This window comes from Hetaerina americana, unplaced genomic scaffold (assembly GCF_022747635.1).
Source record: "Hetaerina americana unplaced genomic scaffold, ioHetAmer1.1.p SCAF_4, whole genome shotgun sequence".
In the NCBI taxonomy this organism is placed as follows: Eukaryota; Metazoa; Arthropoda; class Insecta; order Odonata; family Calopterygidae; genus Hetaerina; species Hetaerina americana.
The window spans coordinates 59,021,594-59,041,412 of record NW_027286985.1 but is presented as its reverse complement, the minus strand read 5'-3'; the positions used below and the strand labels follow the sequence as shown (position 1 = coordinate 59,041,412).

General features: G+C 37.8%; 1 protein-coding gene across 1 annotated transcript; it reads right to left on the bottom strand.

Moving 5' to 3' along the window:
* Positions 1-567: 567 nt before the first annotated feature.
* LOC139692378 (glycosyltransferase 25 family member) lies at positions 568-19,735 on the bottom strand. The gene is made up of 5 exons (XM_071590536.1): positions 19,481-19,735; positions 19,031-19,262; positions 16,837-17,179; positions 6,273-6,392; positions 568-761 (listed from the first exon to the last, which is right to left on the bottom strand). The coding sequence occupies exons 1-5, from the start codon at positions 19,717-19,719 to the stop codon at positions 568-570; spliced, it is 1,128 nt and encodes a 375-aa protein (XP_071446637.1). The 5' UTR covers positions 19,720-19,735.
* Between the last annotated feature and the right edge of the window lie 84 nt (positions 19,736-19,819).

The following is a 19,819-nucleotide window of genomic DNA, read 5'->3' as shown; positions in this document are numbered from 1 at the left end:
ACAAGGAGAGGTAACGATTGATAGAGAACTAACAATAAGTTATAAACTAGGATGAGCTATCAAAATAGCTCTTGAGAAATGGTTGTAAGAAAAATAAATACATAAATAGAAAATTCCGTGAATGCGAAACATTGAAATATTATATTTTTAATAATAATTGTAAAAAAAATTGCGACAAGGTAACAAGGGAAAAACGACCGAACATGTTCGATATAAACAATAACTACCTGAAATGACACATATTTAGAGAAGGTAAAGAGAATACGAAGTAAATCTACGTAAACGGTAAAGATACTGTCTTACATGTCAAGCATGAGCTGAACTACACAAATACATTTTTGAATTATTTTATCTTCAGATATTTGACGATAAAAAAAGGTTGTTCCACATTGTGAACATTATCTGTTTTCAAAAATGCAATCGTAGCTACGTCAACATCATTAATTTCTAATTACGGCCATTAACTCTGATTCAGCTACTGATGAATAATTACCCTAAAAGCAGACGGCCCAACACCCCCCCAGACCCGTAGCTTTTAGAAAAGGCCCGAGCCATCATTCGCAATACTCACCTTCCGTCCACGGCGTCGAGGGGTGTGGCCATCAATCCCAGCTCCTCGAAGCAGTTGTTCATCCTTTCCCTTCTCTCCGGCCGCCGGAGCAAGTTGATCATGTACACTTCGTCCACGCCCATCTTGTCCTTAGGCTTCCGAGGCACGAACTCCTGCAGCAGGGGGCTCACCGGTAAAGGCGGTTGATCCACTGAGGGCAAAAGAATCGACATCATTGTCATTCATCACCTTCCCTCGAACGGACTTCAACACTTTCATCTTTCTATCGAACATGTAGTACATCTGGAACAAAACGTTTCTGCTATGGGTAATGGGTATGCATAAATACCCTTCACGCCGTTCCCTACCGGCCAAAAATGCATATTTTTAGGATGTTACGAGAATATTAATCCAAATCGCTAATTTCCTCCGATTTTAACATACGATAGGAATATTACGCGGAAATACTATCAGCGCATCCTCGAACCATCAAGTTACAGGTGGAAGAATTACATGCGTTCAATGAAAGGAGATTAAGCGATGATTTAGAAATAAAGTAACAAGACCGCGTTGGGGGAAGACAAAAAACGAATAATTCATGATTTCCATACGCTTAATTATTTCACCGATTAGGAAAAACATCACGTGGCTTCAATTGGAGTACGCATTCACCTGTTTGGAAAAGCGAAAATATTTGGCGACAATTCTCTCGAGATCAGCAAGCTTCGTCGATAAATCAACCCAAAGTAATCACACCCATGAGACCGATTATCTTTTTCAACATAAACACGCTATGCAAAATTTTTCAACGTCGAAATTTTTGATCAATTACCAAAACTTTCGTTTCGATTAATAATATGCTTATCTGTCATCGAATGTACGACTTCCGAAGCTTGATTTATTCACTACCATGGTGCTTCTTCACCGAATTACCTCCATTATTTTTCTAGACGTCATTGTTCAAAAATACCACCGAAAACCACAAATTTATATTTATGATGATTATGATTTATGTTCATGATTCATGATGTTTATGATGACAGAGCACACTCAATCCACACTACACTAAAACGTCTTGTCCTCCAGTTAACGTTTGACGAAAACATATTACTTTATTCAGATAAAAGTAATTCTAAGAACCACGATCGAGCGACTAATTAACTGAGAAGTAATCATTTCAAATATGCAGAGTCCGGGAAATGGTTATGTATTTAAAAAAAGCAAACATAAGAAGAGAAAAAAGTGATATGATGTGAGAAGTCAAAAAAAAAGAATATTTAACTTCGTTAGTGGAAGGATAAGATATTTAAGTCAGCCAGTCAGTTCATATGGCAACAACGGCGTTTGGAATTTTCGCCTGTCAGAGAAATAACAGGGAAGAGTGACAAATGAGGACACAGTCTGGACCCCAGAAATGCCAGGCACAACAAAGCAACAAAGGTATTAAAATCGATCAGGGGAATTGCGATAGAGGCCTTGGGAGGGATTACTCAAGAACTACACGGAAAAAAATAGAGACAACTTGGATGAATTTTGCCCTAAGCGGGAGGCACCATCCAAAAGATTTGGGATCTCTTTTAATGCCAGGATTAAAAAAGAGTCGAGTAATGGAATTAGGGAAATGCGGGGCGATTACGCGGTAAAGTTAGAGCGCAAAACCATGATTGAAGTATGCAACAGTGGGTCAGGGAGTTCTTCGTTAAATCCTTAGGCAGGTTCACAGACGAGGAGTGGAAGTTGGATCTAGGTACGCCACCGCAGATGTGAGAACACTATCTAGGTGTGATCGATAATCTAATTAGAAATTTAATCAACCTCGGCTTGTTCTAGAACTTCAGAGAGATTTTCCACAAATTAGAGTGGAAAAATCCAATCATAATAGCGAAGAAGACGGGAGGAGATTGAAGGAATACCCTTCTTACAAGCTTTCCTAAATTCGCTTCACAAAGCTTTACCAAATCAGACAGGGCAAGTTAAGAGAAGCGGTAGCAGAATCTGAAAGGACAGTCTAAGTAATAAGGTGAGATGGGGTTGGCCGTTATTTTTCGCGCGTTTTAATATTTCCACCGAAGCACTCGCTCTTCTCATGATAAGGGTTTAGTTAATCAATCAACCAAGAACGAGTCACACAAGCACCGAATCGTAAATATAGATAATGAATATTAATCACAATTCAATTAAAGTAATGTAATTCTATACCGTATAAACAGAAATCAGAAACACAGCAATTCAACTAATACTGGTTAATTGTCAACATTTTCTGTATTGGAATTGAGGAGAATGTGCAGAAATTCAACAATAAATGATTAATTATGAAAATTGTTTGAGTTGGACTTGCGGAGAAATTCCAGAGAGTTACGGTGTCTTAACGTCATTTTATCGAAGGAGAAGGTGAAATTTAACGCTGGAGTAGCAGAAATCCATCAATAGTGAACGTTCTCAGTGAATTAGTGATAATGGAGAAAATTGGCCATCGTTATGTGATACAATACTGTTATTTGAAAGGCCTCAGCCCAACCAATATAAAAGCTGAACTGGATTCTACTCCGGGGAGTCTGCTCCTTCGTTTACAACACTAAAATATAGGGTGGCAGAGTTTAAACGAGGCCGTACGAACTGTCAAGATGAGCATCGCATTGGTCGATCAAATGAGATGACGAATCAGAAACACTGAGGAAAATCCACTAAGTGATGCTGGATGATCGTCGACAGAAATTGCACGAGCTAGCAGACATTATCGGCATTCCAAAAGGTGCGGTTCATCGCATACTAAATGAAAATTTGCACATGAGAAAGCTGCGTGCAAGATGGGTGCCACGTTTGCTAACACTCGAGCAAAACCAGTGCCGTGAAGATGTTTCAATTGAGTGTTTAGCAAAGTTTCACAGCAACAAAGCAGAATTTATGCGCCGTTTCATAACCATGGGTGAAACATGGGTCCGTTACTTTACACCCGAGACAAAAGAACAATCAAAACAATGAATTCAAGAGGGAGAACCGCCTCCAAAGAAGGCGAAGACCGATTCATCTGCAGGCAAAGTCATGGCATTGGTTTTTTGGGATGCGCGTGGGATAATTTTCATTGACTATCTTGAAAAAGGAAAAACTATCAACGGCGAGTATTATGTCAACTTATTGCAACGTTTGAGTGAAGAAATCAAGCAAAAGCGACCGCATTTGGCTAAGAAGAAAGTGTTGAGTATAAACGCATCGCTCAAACTACGTGTGATGCATTGATATGGGAAATAAAAAATGAACCCCAAGAGCATTCGACAGTAACCACACGCAAAATTTACCCTTTGACTAGAGACTCGAAATGAGTCTCTTAGATGATAACCCCAACGGAATGTAACAACGAATTTTAATGAATAGTTTTCAAGACCAAAATATGGATGGCAAATGCATTTATGCAGTTAAGTTAGGATTGAATTTCAAAGGCCATCTAGCAAAATATCTAAAAATAAAAATTCAGACACAAAATTGCGAGCTTCCTTCACTGGTAGATAAAATTTGCCATATGTGCACACACACCAATACATACGAGGTCTGTCCAGAAAGTAACTGCCGTTTTCGTGTAAAGTAAGAAGTAGTAGAGATGAGTGATAAGGATTGTACTGATAAAAATACTTCAAAGCTGTTGAAATTCATCGGAAAATTTTTGCTCTGTACGGACCACATGTAATGAGGGACAGAGTCATGTTCCAATGTTGTCGTCCGTTTAAGAGTGAACACAAATGTCCATGATGATGACAGAAGTGGCCAACCGTCTGTGGAGAACAATTAACTGCGTTGGAAAATTGACGAAAACGTTAGGGAAAATCGGTGTTTAACGATATTTATCAGAAATCTTTAGAGAGTTTTTCACAGATTTCTACGACTATGTTGCATGGAAAACACGACTGGAAGGTCACCACATTTTTTGTGCAAATCTCGACGAGGAACTTATAGACGTCGTCATCGGTTAGCTGCGATCTCAGGCTGCAAAATTGTAAGCTGAAGGAATTCGTGAACTAGTTAAAGAGATATGACAGATGTTTAAATCTGTTTGGCGCATATGTAAAAAAGTAGTACAGATATGTAGTTTTGAGATGAAAATAATAAAGGTTCTGCATCCATTCCAGAGTAATTTTATAGCAAAACGGAGACTACTTTCTGGAAAGCCGTTGTACATATAAAAAATCAAGTAAATAGTTTCCGGTATTTTTTAGTCAGTAAGGTGCTATTATTGACTTTAAATACTGCCACTAAAATACTGGTTTTTCTAATTACCGCTCACGCTTACTGTGAAGATAAAATGAAAAAAATAATGTAATCGGTCGGAAGAATTTCGTTATTTAACGCGAAACCACTCTCGAACACCCGTGCTTAGTCCAAACACTATGTTTACGTTGAGTTAAACATAACAATATCGGATTTCCAAGCAGCATTTGAGCATCCAGTCTTTTGTAATTCCAAATAAATGAAACTGACCGAAAGCGAAATGAACATAAACTACAGATAACTTTGAATTGAATCAACAATTCGTAAGTGAACCACCGGGAACCCTCGACTCGGATATTTTGCTTTTATACTATTATTTTAGGTAATCTACTGGTTAAGGTAGGTTCTGAATGGACACAAGTACTAAATAAATGACTTGTCTCTCCTAACAAAACACAACCAACATACTACTCAACAACCAAATCCCTCTTCATCTCCGTATACTTACATACTCCTTCCTCCCCTTATTCCTACATTTCTATCCTATTTCCGCCCCTTCCTCATTTGCCAAACATTCTCCCACCCTGTTATATCCTCTAACTGTACGATTTCTTCCCATATGATTGCTTGGTAGGATGTAGACTTGAATAATGGCCAAATTCGTCGGCTCTGATTTTACTTCTACTAGCAAGGGTTCATCACTAGACCGTTGCCACCGGGCTATTTGCCTAATTGCAACGAAATGTAAATGATAATAATATTCTATCTGTTGCTTTCTCTATGCTGACTGCGCTTCTTCCTACCTTTATATTATTGCAATCCCTCGCTGGCTCTCGTCTCCTCCGCTGTATATTACTCTATAACTATCCCTCCAGTAATCTCCGCTATCCTTCCATCTCACCACGCATAGACCTACAACATCTATATTTCCTCTTTCCATTTCTCACTTTATATCCCCTAATTGTTCTGTACTTAACATTGGCTTAACATTCTAAGTTCCTATTCTAACTAATTTGGTTTTCTTCCACTGCGTCTTCTGTGCTGCTGCACGTCGGGTTTCTTTGCAAGGGTTTCGTAACATGGGGACCGCGGAAGTCTTGCCTCTACAGCTGCCGAGACACGGCCGATTGGGCCGAGTCCCATTGTCCCAGGACTCATTTTCTCAATACTGCCCATCATATAAATCTTGGTAATAACTGAGGCGGTTTCTTGTTGCCTTCCTCAATTATGTTTTTAATGTGGTACCATCCCTCAATGGCCGCCCCTCTTGGGTCAGATGCCTTTGCAGCCGCCTCACTGAGGAACAGACGCTGCGTGGACTACCTTTCTTCTGGCTCCTATTCTTGGACCTGCCTGGCATGGACGACCCTACCGGGAGCAATAATCATTCTCCCGCCAGCACAGCTCAATGGGCCATCGGATCGCACAAGCCCTTCCACCATGAAAGGTTGTAGGACATGGGAGGGTTTTCATTTTTAACAACTGGTTAAATTTTGTAAGGAGAAGAAAACATCACACTCACCCATTATTTCCATCTTCAAGTTGGTCAGTTGGTCATAATCATGCTCGATGTCATTCTGTTCCTCCAGCGGTACCATGATGTACCCATACACCTCGTCGTTGCATACGTTCAATGTAGTTCCTGCAAGTAATGCAATAATTATTCCACAATGATTCAAACGAGGAATTCAGTGGAGATCCTGATAAGAAGTTCCTTAAAATATAATGTAAAACGTAGCCTGAGGATTGCTGTCTCTCTAGCATATTCTGTTCGCATAATGTTTACTAATATACGGTACTTCCACTGCATAAAAACGTGAACAGAAGCTTAGCCAAGAATTTTTGATGAGGGCTTGAAACAATACGACTCTTCTGTCGTTAACAACGTTCAGAATCGCTTTTTGTTGGAGAAAAAAATTAAGGTACACAGAATATCGAGAATTCATATTTAAATTAGAGGTGTGGTAGCCAAGGGAGTACATTGGGGTGTTCATATTTGAGTCATGCCTTTGACACTTTATCGCTAAATTTAAGTGGAATATTTGGGTACTAGAACTTTCTGGGAAGCCGCAGCCTGCATGGTGATAGGAGCAAGCCCATCTCTTATCCTGTTAATCTGAGATTTACGTATGCTGCACGGCTTATTTCAACGCATAATTCATTCTGGTGGGTGTATCAGAAGGACGCCAGGGTTAGAAAAGATGGTAATGCAAACTTTCGCCCATGAGCGGTCTTGACTAGGTATCAATCGACAAGGGAATCCAGAACTTGTAAAGTAAATACGAGCGAGGCGAAAGGTAGGAATTCGACTATAAAATATAATCTAAAAAATTTAGGTGATAAATTAACACGGTCGATCATACTTTTTAGCGTATAGCTTTACGTTTAACATGGTATTGTGAAATTAGATCAAGAAATTTGTTGAAATATAATTCTTTAATAAATATTTTCCCTGATATATCCCAGACACTTGCATACTCCTAATTTGGAGCGACTGATACAATATGAAAGCTCTGCCTTATTTTTTAGCAGGAACAATCAACCCAAGCCCGTTCATTGAAGCTAAGTTTCTTTAAGGTCGTAGCATATTCTTTTAATGTGTGCGACTTAAGGAATGAAAATGAATTAAGTAGCCATGTGTCACAAGAGGGACGATTAATAGAATGGAAGAAAATGGAAAAAACGTTAAAACAAAAACCAACTATTGAGATTTAAACTATTATTTACGGTCTTTTCTTTACCGATCGGATTGTGGGACAACAATTTGCATTAAATTCCACAGCTAACAGATTTTAGGAACATTTTTTCCCGCGAACAATACGTGATGGTCAAACAAAATGTCATCTAATAGCGTGTCTAACAGCGTCATTTTACCCGGTTTCCCATACTCTTTTCCATCAGGGTTCCCAACCCAGTCTATTAACCGTTATATGGATTATAAGGCGCATGCATAGAGATTACATTGTGTTTTTTTATTTACATATTAATTATTACATGTTATATTACATGTATGAAGAGATTAGACAGATTAAAATCTCACGTCAAATATTACCGCAATCCAATAATTCCCAAGGTGAAAAGGTGTATTTCGAGGGAGTCATCTAGCAAAGTATGAGATTGAGAGTGTTACTGCTCTAGAATGGGGCGCGGTAGTAGAGGGGTAGAGCGTTAGACTACTGACGGGTGGGCCAAGGTTCGATTCTCAGGCATACCCCTATAGGTACCTTGAACTTCATCTCAGCTGTGTGATACTATGATTGCCAGATCTTGTTGGGAAAACATTACCGGCACAGGGAAAGGAATGCCCCCCCTATCCTGACGTCTGAATTTCACATGCCGTTGGGCTTAGTACTGGGTGAGCTCTACCATCACTTACCAATCCACCTTCGGGTTGAATACTACGTTTATGATTTCTTTTTTGAACTATTCTAGGGTACTACCTAGTAATTAATACTCATCAACATACGAAATCAAAATACCAAATGTCTTTCTATTTAGTCTGATGCGACAAGCAATCCACCCTTAACAAAGGATTGATTTTAAATATCTGTTCTGTTTTATACTTTTTTCATATTTTTTTAACCGATGGCGCACAAGAAAAAGTGGGAACATACGAAACGGAGTGATTGAACAGCTGGTCTTTTTTAGTAAATCTTAAATAATTTGGAATTTCAATTTTCTTGCCGAATTGCCGATCGGGTGCAGCGTAGATGAGCTAGATTTGTAAAACGTTGCTATGATAAGCTTTGTAGCTTATCCAAAATATTAGAACAGCTAGGCTGATAATTACTCACGGAGCGAAGGTTAAATTATAAATTAAATGTATTGCATAAATTGGAAGGACGTCTCTTTACAGTGATGTTAAAAATGTATTATTTTGCCCATCGTACTACGGTAGGCGAGATCGTGTCAATAGAATTAGAGAGATCAAGTGCAGAACAGATAGATTTAAGATGTCATTTTTTCCACGAACAATACGGGATCAGGATAACATTGTCCGACCGCGGTAGGGTCCTATTCGGGTCAAAATTAGTGTCGTGTATTCAGCCCCCTGCCTCATACTTTAGCGGTGGCTTGCAGGGTACATAAATAAATAAAAAAATAAATTAAGTCTAAAAAAATCCGAATAATCTTTTGCAGAAAGCTAGGTCCAAACAAATCTTCTACGATAAACATTTAAATCGTTATTGTCCGCTTTGTATTTGTTGGATTGATAACAATTATTTTACTTTAGCCATAAAAATATTTCCTATTACCATCTATGTGATCAACGCATATCATCGCTCATAGGTTTTCTGGTGGCTCCTAAATACTATTGCGTATGTGACGTTTGTATCTTTGGTATTTAGTATCGCGTGAATTTCCTCCTGTTTGCCCCACATGATTACATCTTCAGGTCTTCTTAGTTTCTATCTGCATTTACGGCGAATATTTATTCGTGAAATGTAAGCAACTCATGCCTTGACGTTAAAAACGATGTGGAATTCTTGCCCAAGGTTTTTCTTTCTCACGTACTGGTTAGAAATAATAGATGAGATGAGAATGTGGGATAGACGGAAAGAATAAAATTTATCCATAAAATTTGAAGGCCCTGGGTACGTGAATTGATCATTCAGCTATCTAGTGACATGTGCGGCGTGAACGGCGGCACGAAATATATTCCCCGATTTGTTTGCCTTTCTCCCTTTTTCTGAGAACCGTTAAGCGAGCGTGAACGGGGAGGGTGACCAGGTTTATGGGGGTCTGTGACAAAATGTTGAGTCTTCCGCGAACTACCTCGACACTTTGTCAACGCCCGCATATGAGTCCAACCGCCCGTCCTCCCTCCTTCAAAATGCGATGAGCCGACACTATACGATTACGGGATCCTTCCACCAACCTTCTCGTTTCAATAGAAGGGATCCTTCAAAGACTTCAAAATTGAAACGCCCTATCTCGAGCCAATCAGACTATTTGCCTTTTACGTATAAATTGGGCCATTTACTAGTAAAATGAAACTGGAAAGCCGAAGAAAACATTTATTATGGGAACGGGGGTAGACCAGGGGTAGCGTAGCTGCCTGTGGAGCCAAAAGTCGCTGGTTCGATTCCCATGAGATTCAATTCGAAATTATTTCAGCTTAGAAAATGTTGTTGTTGGTTGTTGGAGACATACTACTTCCTCCACCGTTAAAACTCTGTTTCCATTCCCCACAACTCCAACCTAATTATGGCCACCATCGACGTTAATTCCATCTATATCTCTATTCCCCATGCAGAAAGCTTATCCTTTCTCCGACATTATCTTCCTCTACGCCCCCCACCCCAGTACCCTTCCACCGAATTTTTCCTCAATCGAGCCACTTTCGTCCCAACAAAAAACGCATTTTCGTTCTAAATTGTTCATATTTGCAAACCAAAGACACAGCGATGGAAACGAGGATGGCGCTATTATACGCCAATCTCCTCATGGGCCACCTTGAAGAGACTTCCTTTTCACAGCAACCCCTCCAACCTCTTTTCTGGGTCCGCTACATAGACGACATTTTTATTCTCTGGACACAATACTCTTGAGTCCCTCAATAATTTCTTAAAGGCCTTAAATTCTTCTTTTACAGTTTAATTCACTTCTCCCATTTCAGACTCCACTATCACCTTTCTTGATACAGACATCTCACTTCACAGTAACAAGTTCACAACTTCAGTACATATCAAAGCCACTGACCATGAGCAATACCTAAACTTTACTAGCTGTAGCTTTCTCTAACCAAACTCTTGATTCCCAACTCTCTCTCTCTATCCGCGGACACCGAATTTGCCACACCACAGCCACCCTTAACGATGTTTTCTTGCCCTAGTCAGGCCCACCTAGAGTATGCTGCCAGTATATGAGATCCTCAAAAGATAAATTTGATTTCGGAATTGGATCGAGTTCAGCGGAGGGGGGCTGGATTTGTCAAAAATTGTTATGACCAACGCAGTAGCGTAACTACTTTGCTAGAAAATCTAGGCGGGGATTCCCTTACACAGCGACGTTTACAATATAGATTAAACTTATTAAAAACATTTAAAGATGGGTCCTTTTCCGATGACATCAAGAGCATAATACGAACCCCAACGTATTACGGGCGGAGGGATCACGAATATAAGATTAGAGAGATAGACTGCAAGACAGATAGGTTTAAATGGTCATTTTTTCCAAGAACAATAAGCAACCAGAATGCTTGCAATCGAAATCCCCCAGGAGCTGGCTCGACATAATAAGTATTAACCTACAAGGTAACGACTGCGCATGGTTATACGATTATATTTATATATTTTTTTTGCAGGTTCCCCTCACCTCATCCATTTGAAAAACCCTAATCCCCTCATCCCTTACCCTTTCCTCCTGGTGCTGCACCCCCTGCCACACACCTTTTTGGTGGCTTGCAGGGTATTGATGTAGATGTAGATGAACAAATACCTCCACAATCTACACCATTCACTCCACAAACGCAGTTACCCAGAAAAGCTCCGACAAAATAAAATCCACCACTCCACCCAACCTCACACACCACAGAAAAATGACCCCTCATCTGATGCGGGACTCAACCTTTGAACCACCTATATTCCTGGATCCCACAGACTGAAAACCTTACTGAAACAACTGTTTCCTATTTTACACGACAAGGAGACCACCTGATCTTTACTGCCCCAATGCCACCTATTTCGCATGCAGACGACCCGCTAATCTCAAAAACCTTCCACAAACCCTTTGCCACCCTCCCCCTGAAAAGTTTATTCATCTTTCCCCTTCTTGCAACCGCCCCTGATGTAAAACATGCCTGCGTATCAGATCTACTGCCCTCTCCCCACATCCCCTCATTGGCCCCTCACCTTGGTCCCGTGCCAATTGCCTCTCAAAAAACATTATATATCATTTGTCATGCAAACAATGCACTTAATTTTGCATAGGTGAATGTTTTCCCCCCTTATTCATTCGAATGAGCAATCACCCCTACTCCTGTAATTTTGCCTCACTCTCTTCTCTTCCTATCCCTTCACACGCATATTCCCACAACCTTTCCATCGACCAGTGTTTCTCCCTAAACATCCTAGAATCCCTCCCCGTTTCAACCACTGATATAGAGGTGAGAATTCGCGAGTCCACATATATACTAGCTTTCCGATCTTTTAAAATTACCACCCTTAACTGCCATCTTTAATTCCCTTCCCAACTTAACCTGCGCCTCCCCCCTCCCAGACTCCATATTCCCCAAAAAGACCTTCCAGTCTGAACTAAGGAAACCTCAGAGAAGGCTGAAAGCTCAAACTCTCTCAAATGTGAGTGTCCTTATAGAAGTTGTTTCCAACTAATCCATTGGGTTCCATTCATCTAGTTCTTGTTTGTTGTAGAGTTCTCCCCTTAGTCTTTTCCTCTGCTCTTTGATATACTTCCTCATTCCTGATTTTTTCTTTTTCATTTAATCTACTGAATTCTCCTCCAGCACCATGTTTAATGGACTTAATTCTTTGTTGGTCCATTTTTCCAATGTTCCATGCCTCTCTGATCCTTGGAGCTCCAAACGAAGATTATAATGAGTTACTCACTTGTGGCTAAGAAGAAAGTGTTGTTTCATCAAGACAATGCGCCAGCTCACAAATCCGTTATTAAAATGGCCAAAATTCATGAATTAAAATTTTGAATTGCTACCTAATGCACCCTATTCGCCAGATTTAGCCTCCTCATATTAATTTCTGTTTGCAAACTTGAAAAAATGGCTCGGTGGTCAAAGATTTTCTAACCGTGAAGAAGTGATGCCGGCAGTTATGGACTATTTTGAGGAGCAAGTCAGTTCTTATTATGAAAAGGGTATTGAACTTATTGAATATCACCAGGAAAAGTATACAGAGCTGCAAGGAGATTATGTCAAAAAATAAATACATTTTTCTCCAAAATTTTTGAGTTTTCTTCTTTGGGTCCGGAACTTCTGGGATAACCCTTGCAAGAAGAGATATAATGAAAAGATCAACTAAATTTTCAACATCGGGGGATGTGTTTTTGTTGTTTAAGTGCCAAAACTTGGCTGTTGAGGCAAGAAGATAAGCATGGATGCTCTTTCCAGGGTTGAATATGACCAAGAATCGAGAAAATGAAATGTTGAAAGAAAAACAAACCAAGTAGAGCTATTTATTTTAGGGAAGAGAGAAGGTTGCAGGGAGAAATCTAGTGGCAGTACAAGTAAATGCAGGAGTATTAGCAAAGCTATGGAATGTCAAAGAACATATCAGAACGGAGAATGTTCTGAGAATAAGGTAGAGGGAGAAAAATAATGTGTCTTTTGGGCATCATGAATGCAAGTATAAAGCCCGTGGAACTGGAAAATAATTTTCTGTATGCAAAGGGATTTTATGTCAAGCTGCACTCAAAAGTGCAACATTCCTTAAAAGACCATGGTAGTAATTATTTCTGGGATTCACATATATCCTCCAATACCAGACTGACTAACAATAATTACAATGAAAATGTCTTACATTCTTGGTACAGAAATTCAATGGAATGGCAAACTCAAATTACAGGATTTTTTGGAATATACTAAGGATCACCTCATCAAATCAAGTTTAAGTTACTCTCATGCCTTCCCGTCTGTATTGAACCTTAATTTGTTTGATCCAGGAGAGGGTATGGCATTCCAAATGAGTACGAATGAAAGTGTAATTTCCTGGAGGACAATCAAAGGTCATCAATGAAGTAATTAAAGAATCCACAGGTAAAATATTTAAAAACATACAAATATCTAAAAGAAGTTAATTAAATAAAATTGAAGGTCTCTTTTATGGTACTTAGAAAGTAATGAAAGCATAAAATGTGAATTAATTAATTGCCGACCCCGGTGGCGGCAGGGTAACGTCCTCGTCTGCCATTCCAAGGGTCTCGGGTTTGATTTCCGCCTCCGTGAGTTTCCCTCCATCTAGGGCTTGGGTGTTTGTAAATGTGACCATTGTTATCATTGTTAATAGTTCGATGTAAAGGCCAAAATGTGCTGTTTTCGGACAAATACTGAATAAATAAATAAATTAATTCATAAATCTTATAATTCTAATTGATTAGACTGATTCTGCAGAGAAAGCCAATAATAAAAACCAAGATTATAATATGATGTGGGAAGAAATGAAAAAAGTCCATGAAATCCAACCCATAATATATTGGTAGCTTGACAAGAACTGACCAAGGAAAAATAATAAATGAAAAATACCAGTAGGCAGAACATCATTCAAAATGAACTACTTCCTGTAATGTAGATTCAGAACCCAAGTCAAAAGGCCACAAAAGCAATTCTTTTTCAAACATAGACCATCACCACAACTTTGTTATCATAAAGAACCACTTTAAATTTAAATAGATTTGGAAACATAAAACAACAGATGAAAAGCATACACAGAGGGAGAAACTCAATCATAGGCTATCCATCCAACAGACACAAAATAGTGATAAAAAGTCATGGAATAACAACCTGATATGGAATGAATGATGGTAGAAGGCAATATTGAAAGTGGACTTCTAAAAGATGAAAGAATGGAGCTAGTTAGGAAGCTGTTAAGGCAGGTGCCTTCTCCTGTAAAGAAACATCTATGCAAACAAATCTGCCATTGTCTGATTTGGTGGTAGATGTTTGCCAACATATTCAGAGTATGCAGGCTCTACTGCCACCTTGAGTGAAATTTTCTCCACTTACAGAATGAAATTCTGCATTTGCTTTCGTTTTTTATGAATGAATATTAGCACACAAATATTGGGGAGTCTTGTACACAGTTAGCAAAATATAAGTAGGACCACCTCCTTTTCCTGTTCCACCTGCAGTATCTCATAAAGTTCTGGTTCCCATAAAAATCACATAGCTTGTGTGATTTTTACCTAGAAGTGCTAAAGGCAACACCTGGATTGGAATATGGTGAGTAACTAAGCCCTTTGGTGAGTAACTAAGCCCTATTCCCACAAAGCCTCCTTCATGATGGATTAAACAGTGTATTAATTTGAGGTAAAATTTATTTACCAAAATACTATTGATATTTTAATATATAATCAAGAGGTGAAAGATATTATATGTAAAATGTAGCATATGCATTTGAGAAGTGATATAAAATTTATAACTTTTGTGAGTTGTCTTATTTCCTGGACCTCTCCATTCCTCCTTTCCTCTCTCACATTTGGTATATTAGATCAAAAAAAGCAGATGGAGAAGTCAGATATCAAGCTACTTCATAGGTTCCGCGTAAATGAAGGAAAGTCCTGACATGAACATCCTTGATCATATCCTTAACTGATGGAGCATTGGGTAAAACAAGTATAGAATTAGATATCAAACAGATAAAGAAACATTTTATCTATTTAAAATTATAATCAGATAAGATGATGCTAGAACATGTATTGAAGTCATTAATCCATACACAGCAACAGTGAAAATAAAAATAAAGATTATTTGGAAGATAGTTCAGCAATGAAAGAACTATACACATGAGGATTACAACATTAGCATCATACATCATCAAGTCAGGTGAGAGGTAAGTGATCTCAAGTAATGAAGTAATAAGTTTCAATGTGAGTCAGAGAAAGGAATTACATAGATTACAGTGACATAACAGAAGCATTTATTACAATAATAATACCCAATAAATTTAATGCTACTTATTTTTGGGCTTATCACTAAAAAATGGTGATAATTGGGAGAGTCCAATTCTAATGAAAGGCTACTAATAATAATAATGAGCACAAGAATGAAATATATTATCCATCACAATGCAATGGAATACTTTAAATGCGTAGACAGAGAGACATCAAATTAATAATGACTCGCTGATATTTATTCCTGACTTGTACAACTATGAATTAACTCATTAAAAATTTCCCAGAGTCATTCAGCTCTGCCATTAAGCAATGAAATTCTTTTTTGCAAGATTTTTGTAGCTACTAGCTTGTGTGATTCCATTATAATGATAGGAAAGTGATACACAAGACTTTGCATGGCAAATGCAAAGTCTGTGTGTCACTTTCCTGTTGTAACCATTCTGTTTAAAATTTACAATTTTAGCTATTGACAATTTTACTGAGTTTAAGCATACATGCATCTTAATCCTAGGAAATCATATAAAATTATGCAGAAATCCTGCATGAATTACGATGAAAAGTGAAATCAACTATAAAGAACTCAAATAAAACTAACAATTTCAAAACTCTTCAAATATCATGTTTTTTGTTCAATTTCTTCTAGTTACGTATTTCCATTTATTAAATTGTCCAATCTTGTTTTTCCAAACAATACAAGACTAGGTAATGAATAACTGAATGTAGCACTTTTCCACTTGATAAAATATTAATTTTACGACCAGGGTTCAATGTATTACATAATAATCTGGCAACAAATTTCATTTTTTTAACTGATATTGATGTAATACATCGAAACCCAGTCGTCAAATAAAAATCTTATCAAATGGAAAAGTGCTAAGATCAGTTATTCATTATGTTCGACTTCGACCAAATCATGCCTGAAGCTACTCAATTTGTAAGACAAGACAATTAAATACATGAAAATATACATGTAGAAGAAATTGAACAAAAAATAATGATCAAACCTGCTTTACCTAATAAATAAATTGTCTGGGTATTTTTGCATGCATCTTCATTGTAATTGGTACAAAATGTTTCTTTGCACAAACTATACTCATTTACTTGGCTGAAGATAACTGCACATGAGCCAAAGATTTTGGTCAATATTTTCAAATGAAAAGTAACTTTGACCAATACTACAATCCATATGGTAAATTCATAATTTTGCAGGCAAACTTTTCCTCAAGAGCAAATGAAGTTCACATACAGGCTACATACCTGTACTAAACACAACACCGTGAATGGGTCTGAAGGGTATTCCAGGACCCGAAACTTGTACCAAAATAGTCAACAGTCCTTAATTTTCTCAATGGGATTGCAATTGCCAATTTCAAAAGTATATTCAATCAATAATACAATAAGATGCCTGGTCATGGAAACTATGTTTTGCAATTTCTAACATGCAATTTGTAACATGACTATTATCACTAATTAAAAGAAAACACAAAGGCAAACAAGCTTACCTGATGCTTTCACTGATTGAGCAAACACTATAATGTCATCATTAGGGCCATCGTATCCAGCAAGATTCTGTGGTTTGAAGGAAAGAGATAGCGAAGCCTCATGCCGTAAATCAATCAATACAGATGAATGTACCATGGGCACATCAAAGCAGCCTTTTCTCTCTCGATTTAATATTGGTTTGTATTCATCAGTCCTCTGGTAATAATAATCATCTGTCATTCCACACCAAAAGTTTGCATACATTCCATCTGACTTGAGCATTGGAGCCACAACTGTAAGTTGTTTGGACATCAGATTCCTCAGGGTTTGGTTGTTGATCAGAAATGTATCACAGTCCAAGAACTGAAAATAAAGGATTTTATTATTAGATATTTGAATTTTAGTACCCAGAAAGGCACTGCTAGGCTGTGTGGCAGGAGTTAGATACACATCAGACTTATTTGGACCCAAATATGACCAACCGCCATAAAAAATTAATTTCATGCAATGATCAAATAAACATGAAGAAAATAGGGTACCATACATACAATATTTTACATTGAATTTGCAAAGTTCTAATAGAGTCAATGTGAAAAAACTGGTATGGTTTTAAAACTTGTCATGAACTCATCCACCACCTACCATCAATTAACATTAGCATGAAAATGGAGTGTTCTTCACTATGTTAAGAATGATCAGATTAATGGTTTACTATGTGTTACAAAATGTAGGATGAGGTGGTACCTAGTAAATAAATTCAGAAAATTAGTGTTTTTCAGTCTTTATAGACCTCTACAATTATTAAAAAAATATTGTTTATCAATATTTACTATTAATTGGATTATTCTGTTATCTTCCCTGTATCCATTCAAGCCTAGTATTTACTTCATACTTCATATTAATTTCAATGCAGGAGCATAAAAAATTATAACAAGAGTGGAGGTATTCCACTGTACGGGTGATTACAAATGAGGTAGGATTATTGGATCGAGGAAAAAAATATGCTGAAGGCCACACACCAACCATTTATTTTTCCTTAATGAAAATAGCTCAGCATAGATTTAATAATAAGCAACATTGCACTTGAAAAAACTGGTTGGTATTTTTATGCATGGAGAACATTCAACGGTTTCAGGGAAAGACTTAATTTGTGTTTAAAATGAATGTTGGTGATGGACATTTAGGCAGAATTCATTGTTGTGATGGGTTATCAATCTGAGGATTGTGTTCCTGTAGCTTTCCAAAGTCTACTGCTCTCTGCTCTGTAGTCAGCTTCAAAATATTACACATCACACAGGTTAGGAGAATTGGCCATTGAGAGAATACATCAGGGATGTATTTTATGATGGTGAAGTTTTATAATATTTGTCACATTAAATATGCATGACAAAGGAATATATCCCATCAATAAAGTTTTAAATCACAAGAAACATTTTTCAGATTGAATTCCAGTACTCCACCCTCTTTTGATTATATGTAATACTAACATGAATTTTGGAATGTTTGAGAAACTATGTGTTTCTGTGACACATGGAATTCACTTGTGCAATTAATTAATGATCGGTGATCCATTGCTTGATACATCAGTTGGAGAGTGACATGCTGCATTTAAATTTTACTTCAATATGATTCTCAGCCACGTCTAGAGACCAACTGAAAAATTCTAATTCATAAAATTACACCACGAAGGAAGAGAGAGAGAAAGGTAATAAGCTAAGATGCTCAATAATGCACGTTTTTTTAATATAATATATAATTATTTTAAGAAGAAAGGATGAGAACCTGACACATATTTACAAATTGAGAGGTGAATCCATTATGATGCCCACTGAGTCTCACTCTTCAGGTTGCAATATGGAAATATGTATACTGCATTGGGAGGCAATACGTCACTAACATACTAACGTTACTTGTTGCGAATGTCTATAGAATTATAACAACGATGTTTCTGTCATAATTTGAAATCAGCAAAAAGGTTTACATACAATAGTTTCAATTTTAATTTTGGCATCACTATACTATTTTTAGGTTTAACCCGAAAGTGAACCGGGTCATTTTCAATATATCTACATCGCTTACATCGAGTGATATAACATCACCGGCATGTATAAAAATTAAGGCCATGAAATAATGTCAATGCATGGGCAGACCTCGGGATGATGCCGAAGTGACAAAGCAATGTCTATTTTACTGTGAATGGCAAAGTGTACACACCCAGAGGTAATCTGCCCACAATTTCCTTGCAGTCTCCAATGCTTCTTCACGAAGACGGATGACATTGTCAAATCGAGAATTTGACCAGTGAGCAGGCCCTTTTTCATCGGGAAAGCGGTTCGGAACAGATGTTGACAGTACCACATTTGCCCAGTGATAGCTAGACTGCACTGCGTTTAACCATTTCTTCAACACATCTAACGTACCATCTTCGTTGTGGTCACTCCTTAGCCTGAAATTAAAAATCAACAAATATGACATCAGAGATCAATTCTTAAGTGCGGTATTTGCCACGTATTTTCACCTAGTGAATAGTAAACCCTAATAATAAAACCAGCAAATTTCCAAGAGCAACTATCATAAAATAATAGATGAGTGACACCCTAAACATCTTAAACAAGAGCGGCCACAAACACGGCAAAGTATAATAAAATTAAACGAAAAACTAACCACAGTGATATTCGGCTTTTAGGATAGTCCATGTTTTCTAATGACGTAAGAAAAAAGGGGAGTGTGTGAGCCTTGTTCCTCGCAAGAATTGCAATAACAACGGTCGGGTCTCTCCATTTTCGGGGACTCTCCACATTGTCCGAATAGCCAAATTTAGTGAAACCACAGAGAAGAATTAATAAATAGAGCATTGTCACAATAATTCTTCGAACTACTTTGGAACCTCTTGAACTACCCATGTTTGTTTACGTTCACTCTTCGACGGCAAGCTACGGAGTAAAGTTGCTGCTACGATTCAAAAAGAGCGCAGCGAGAATACCATTGCAGCCACACCTAAAG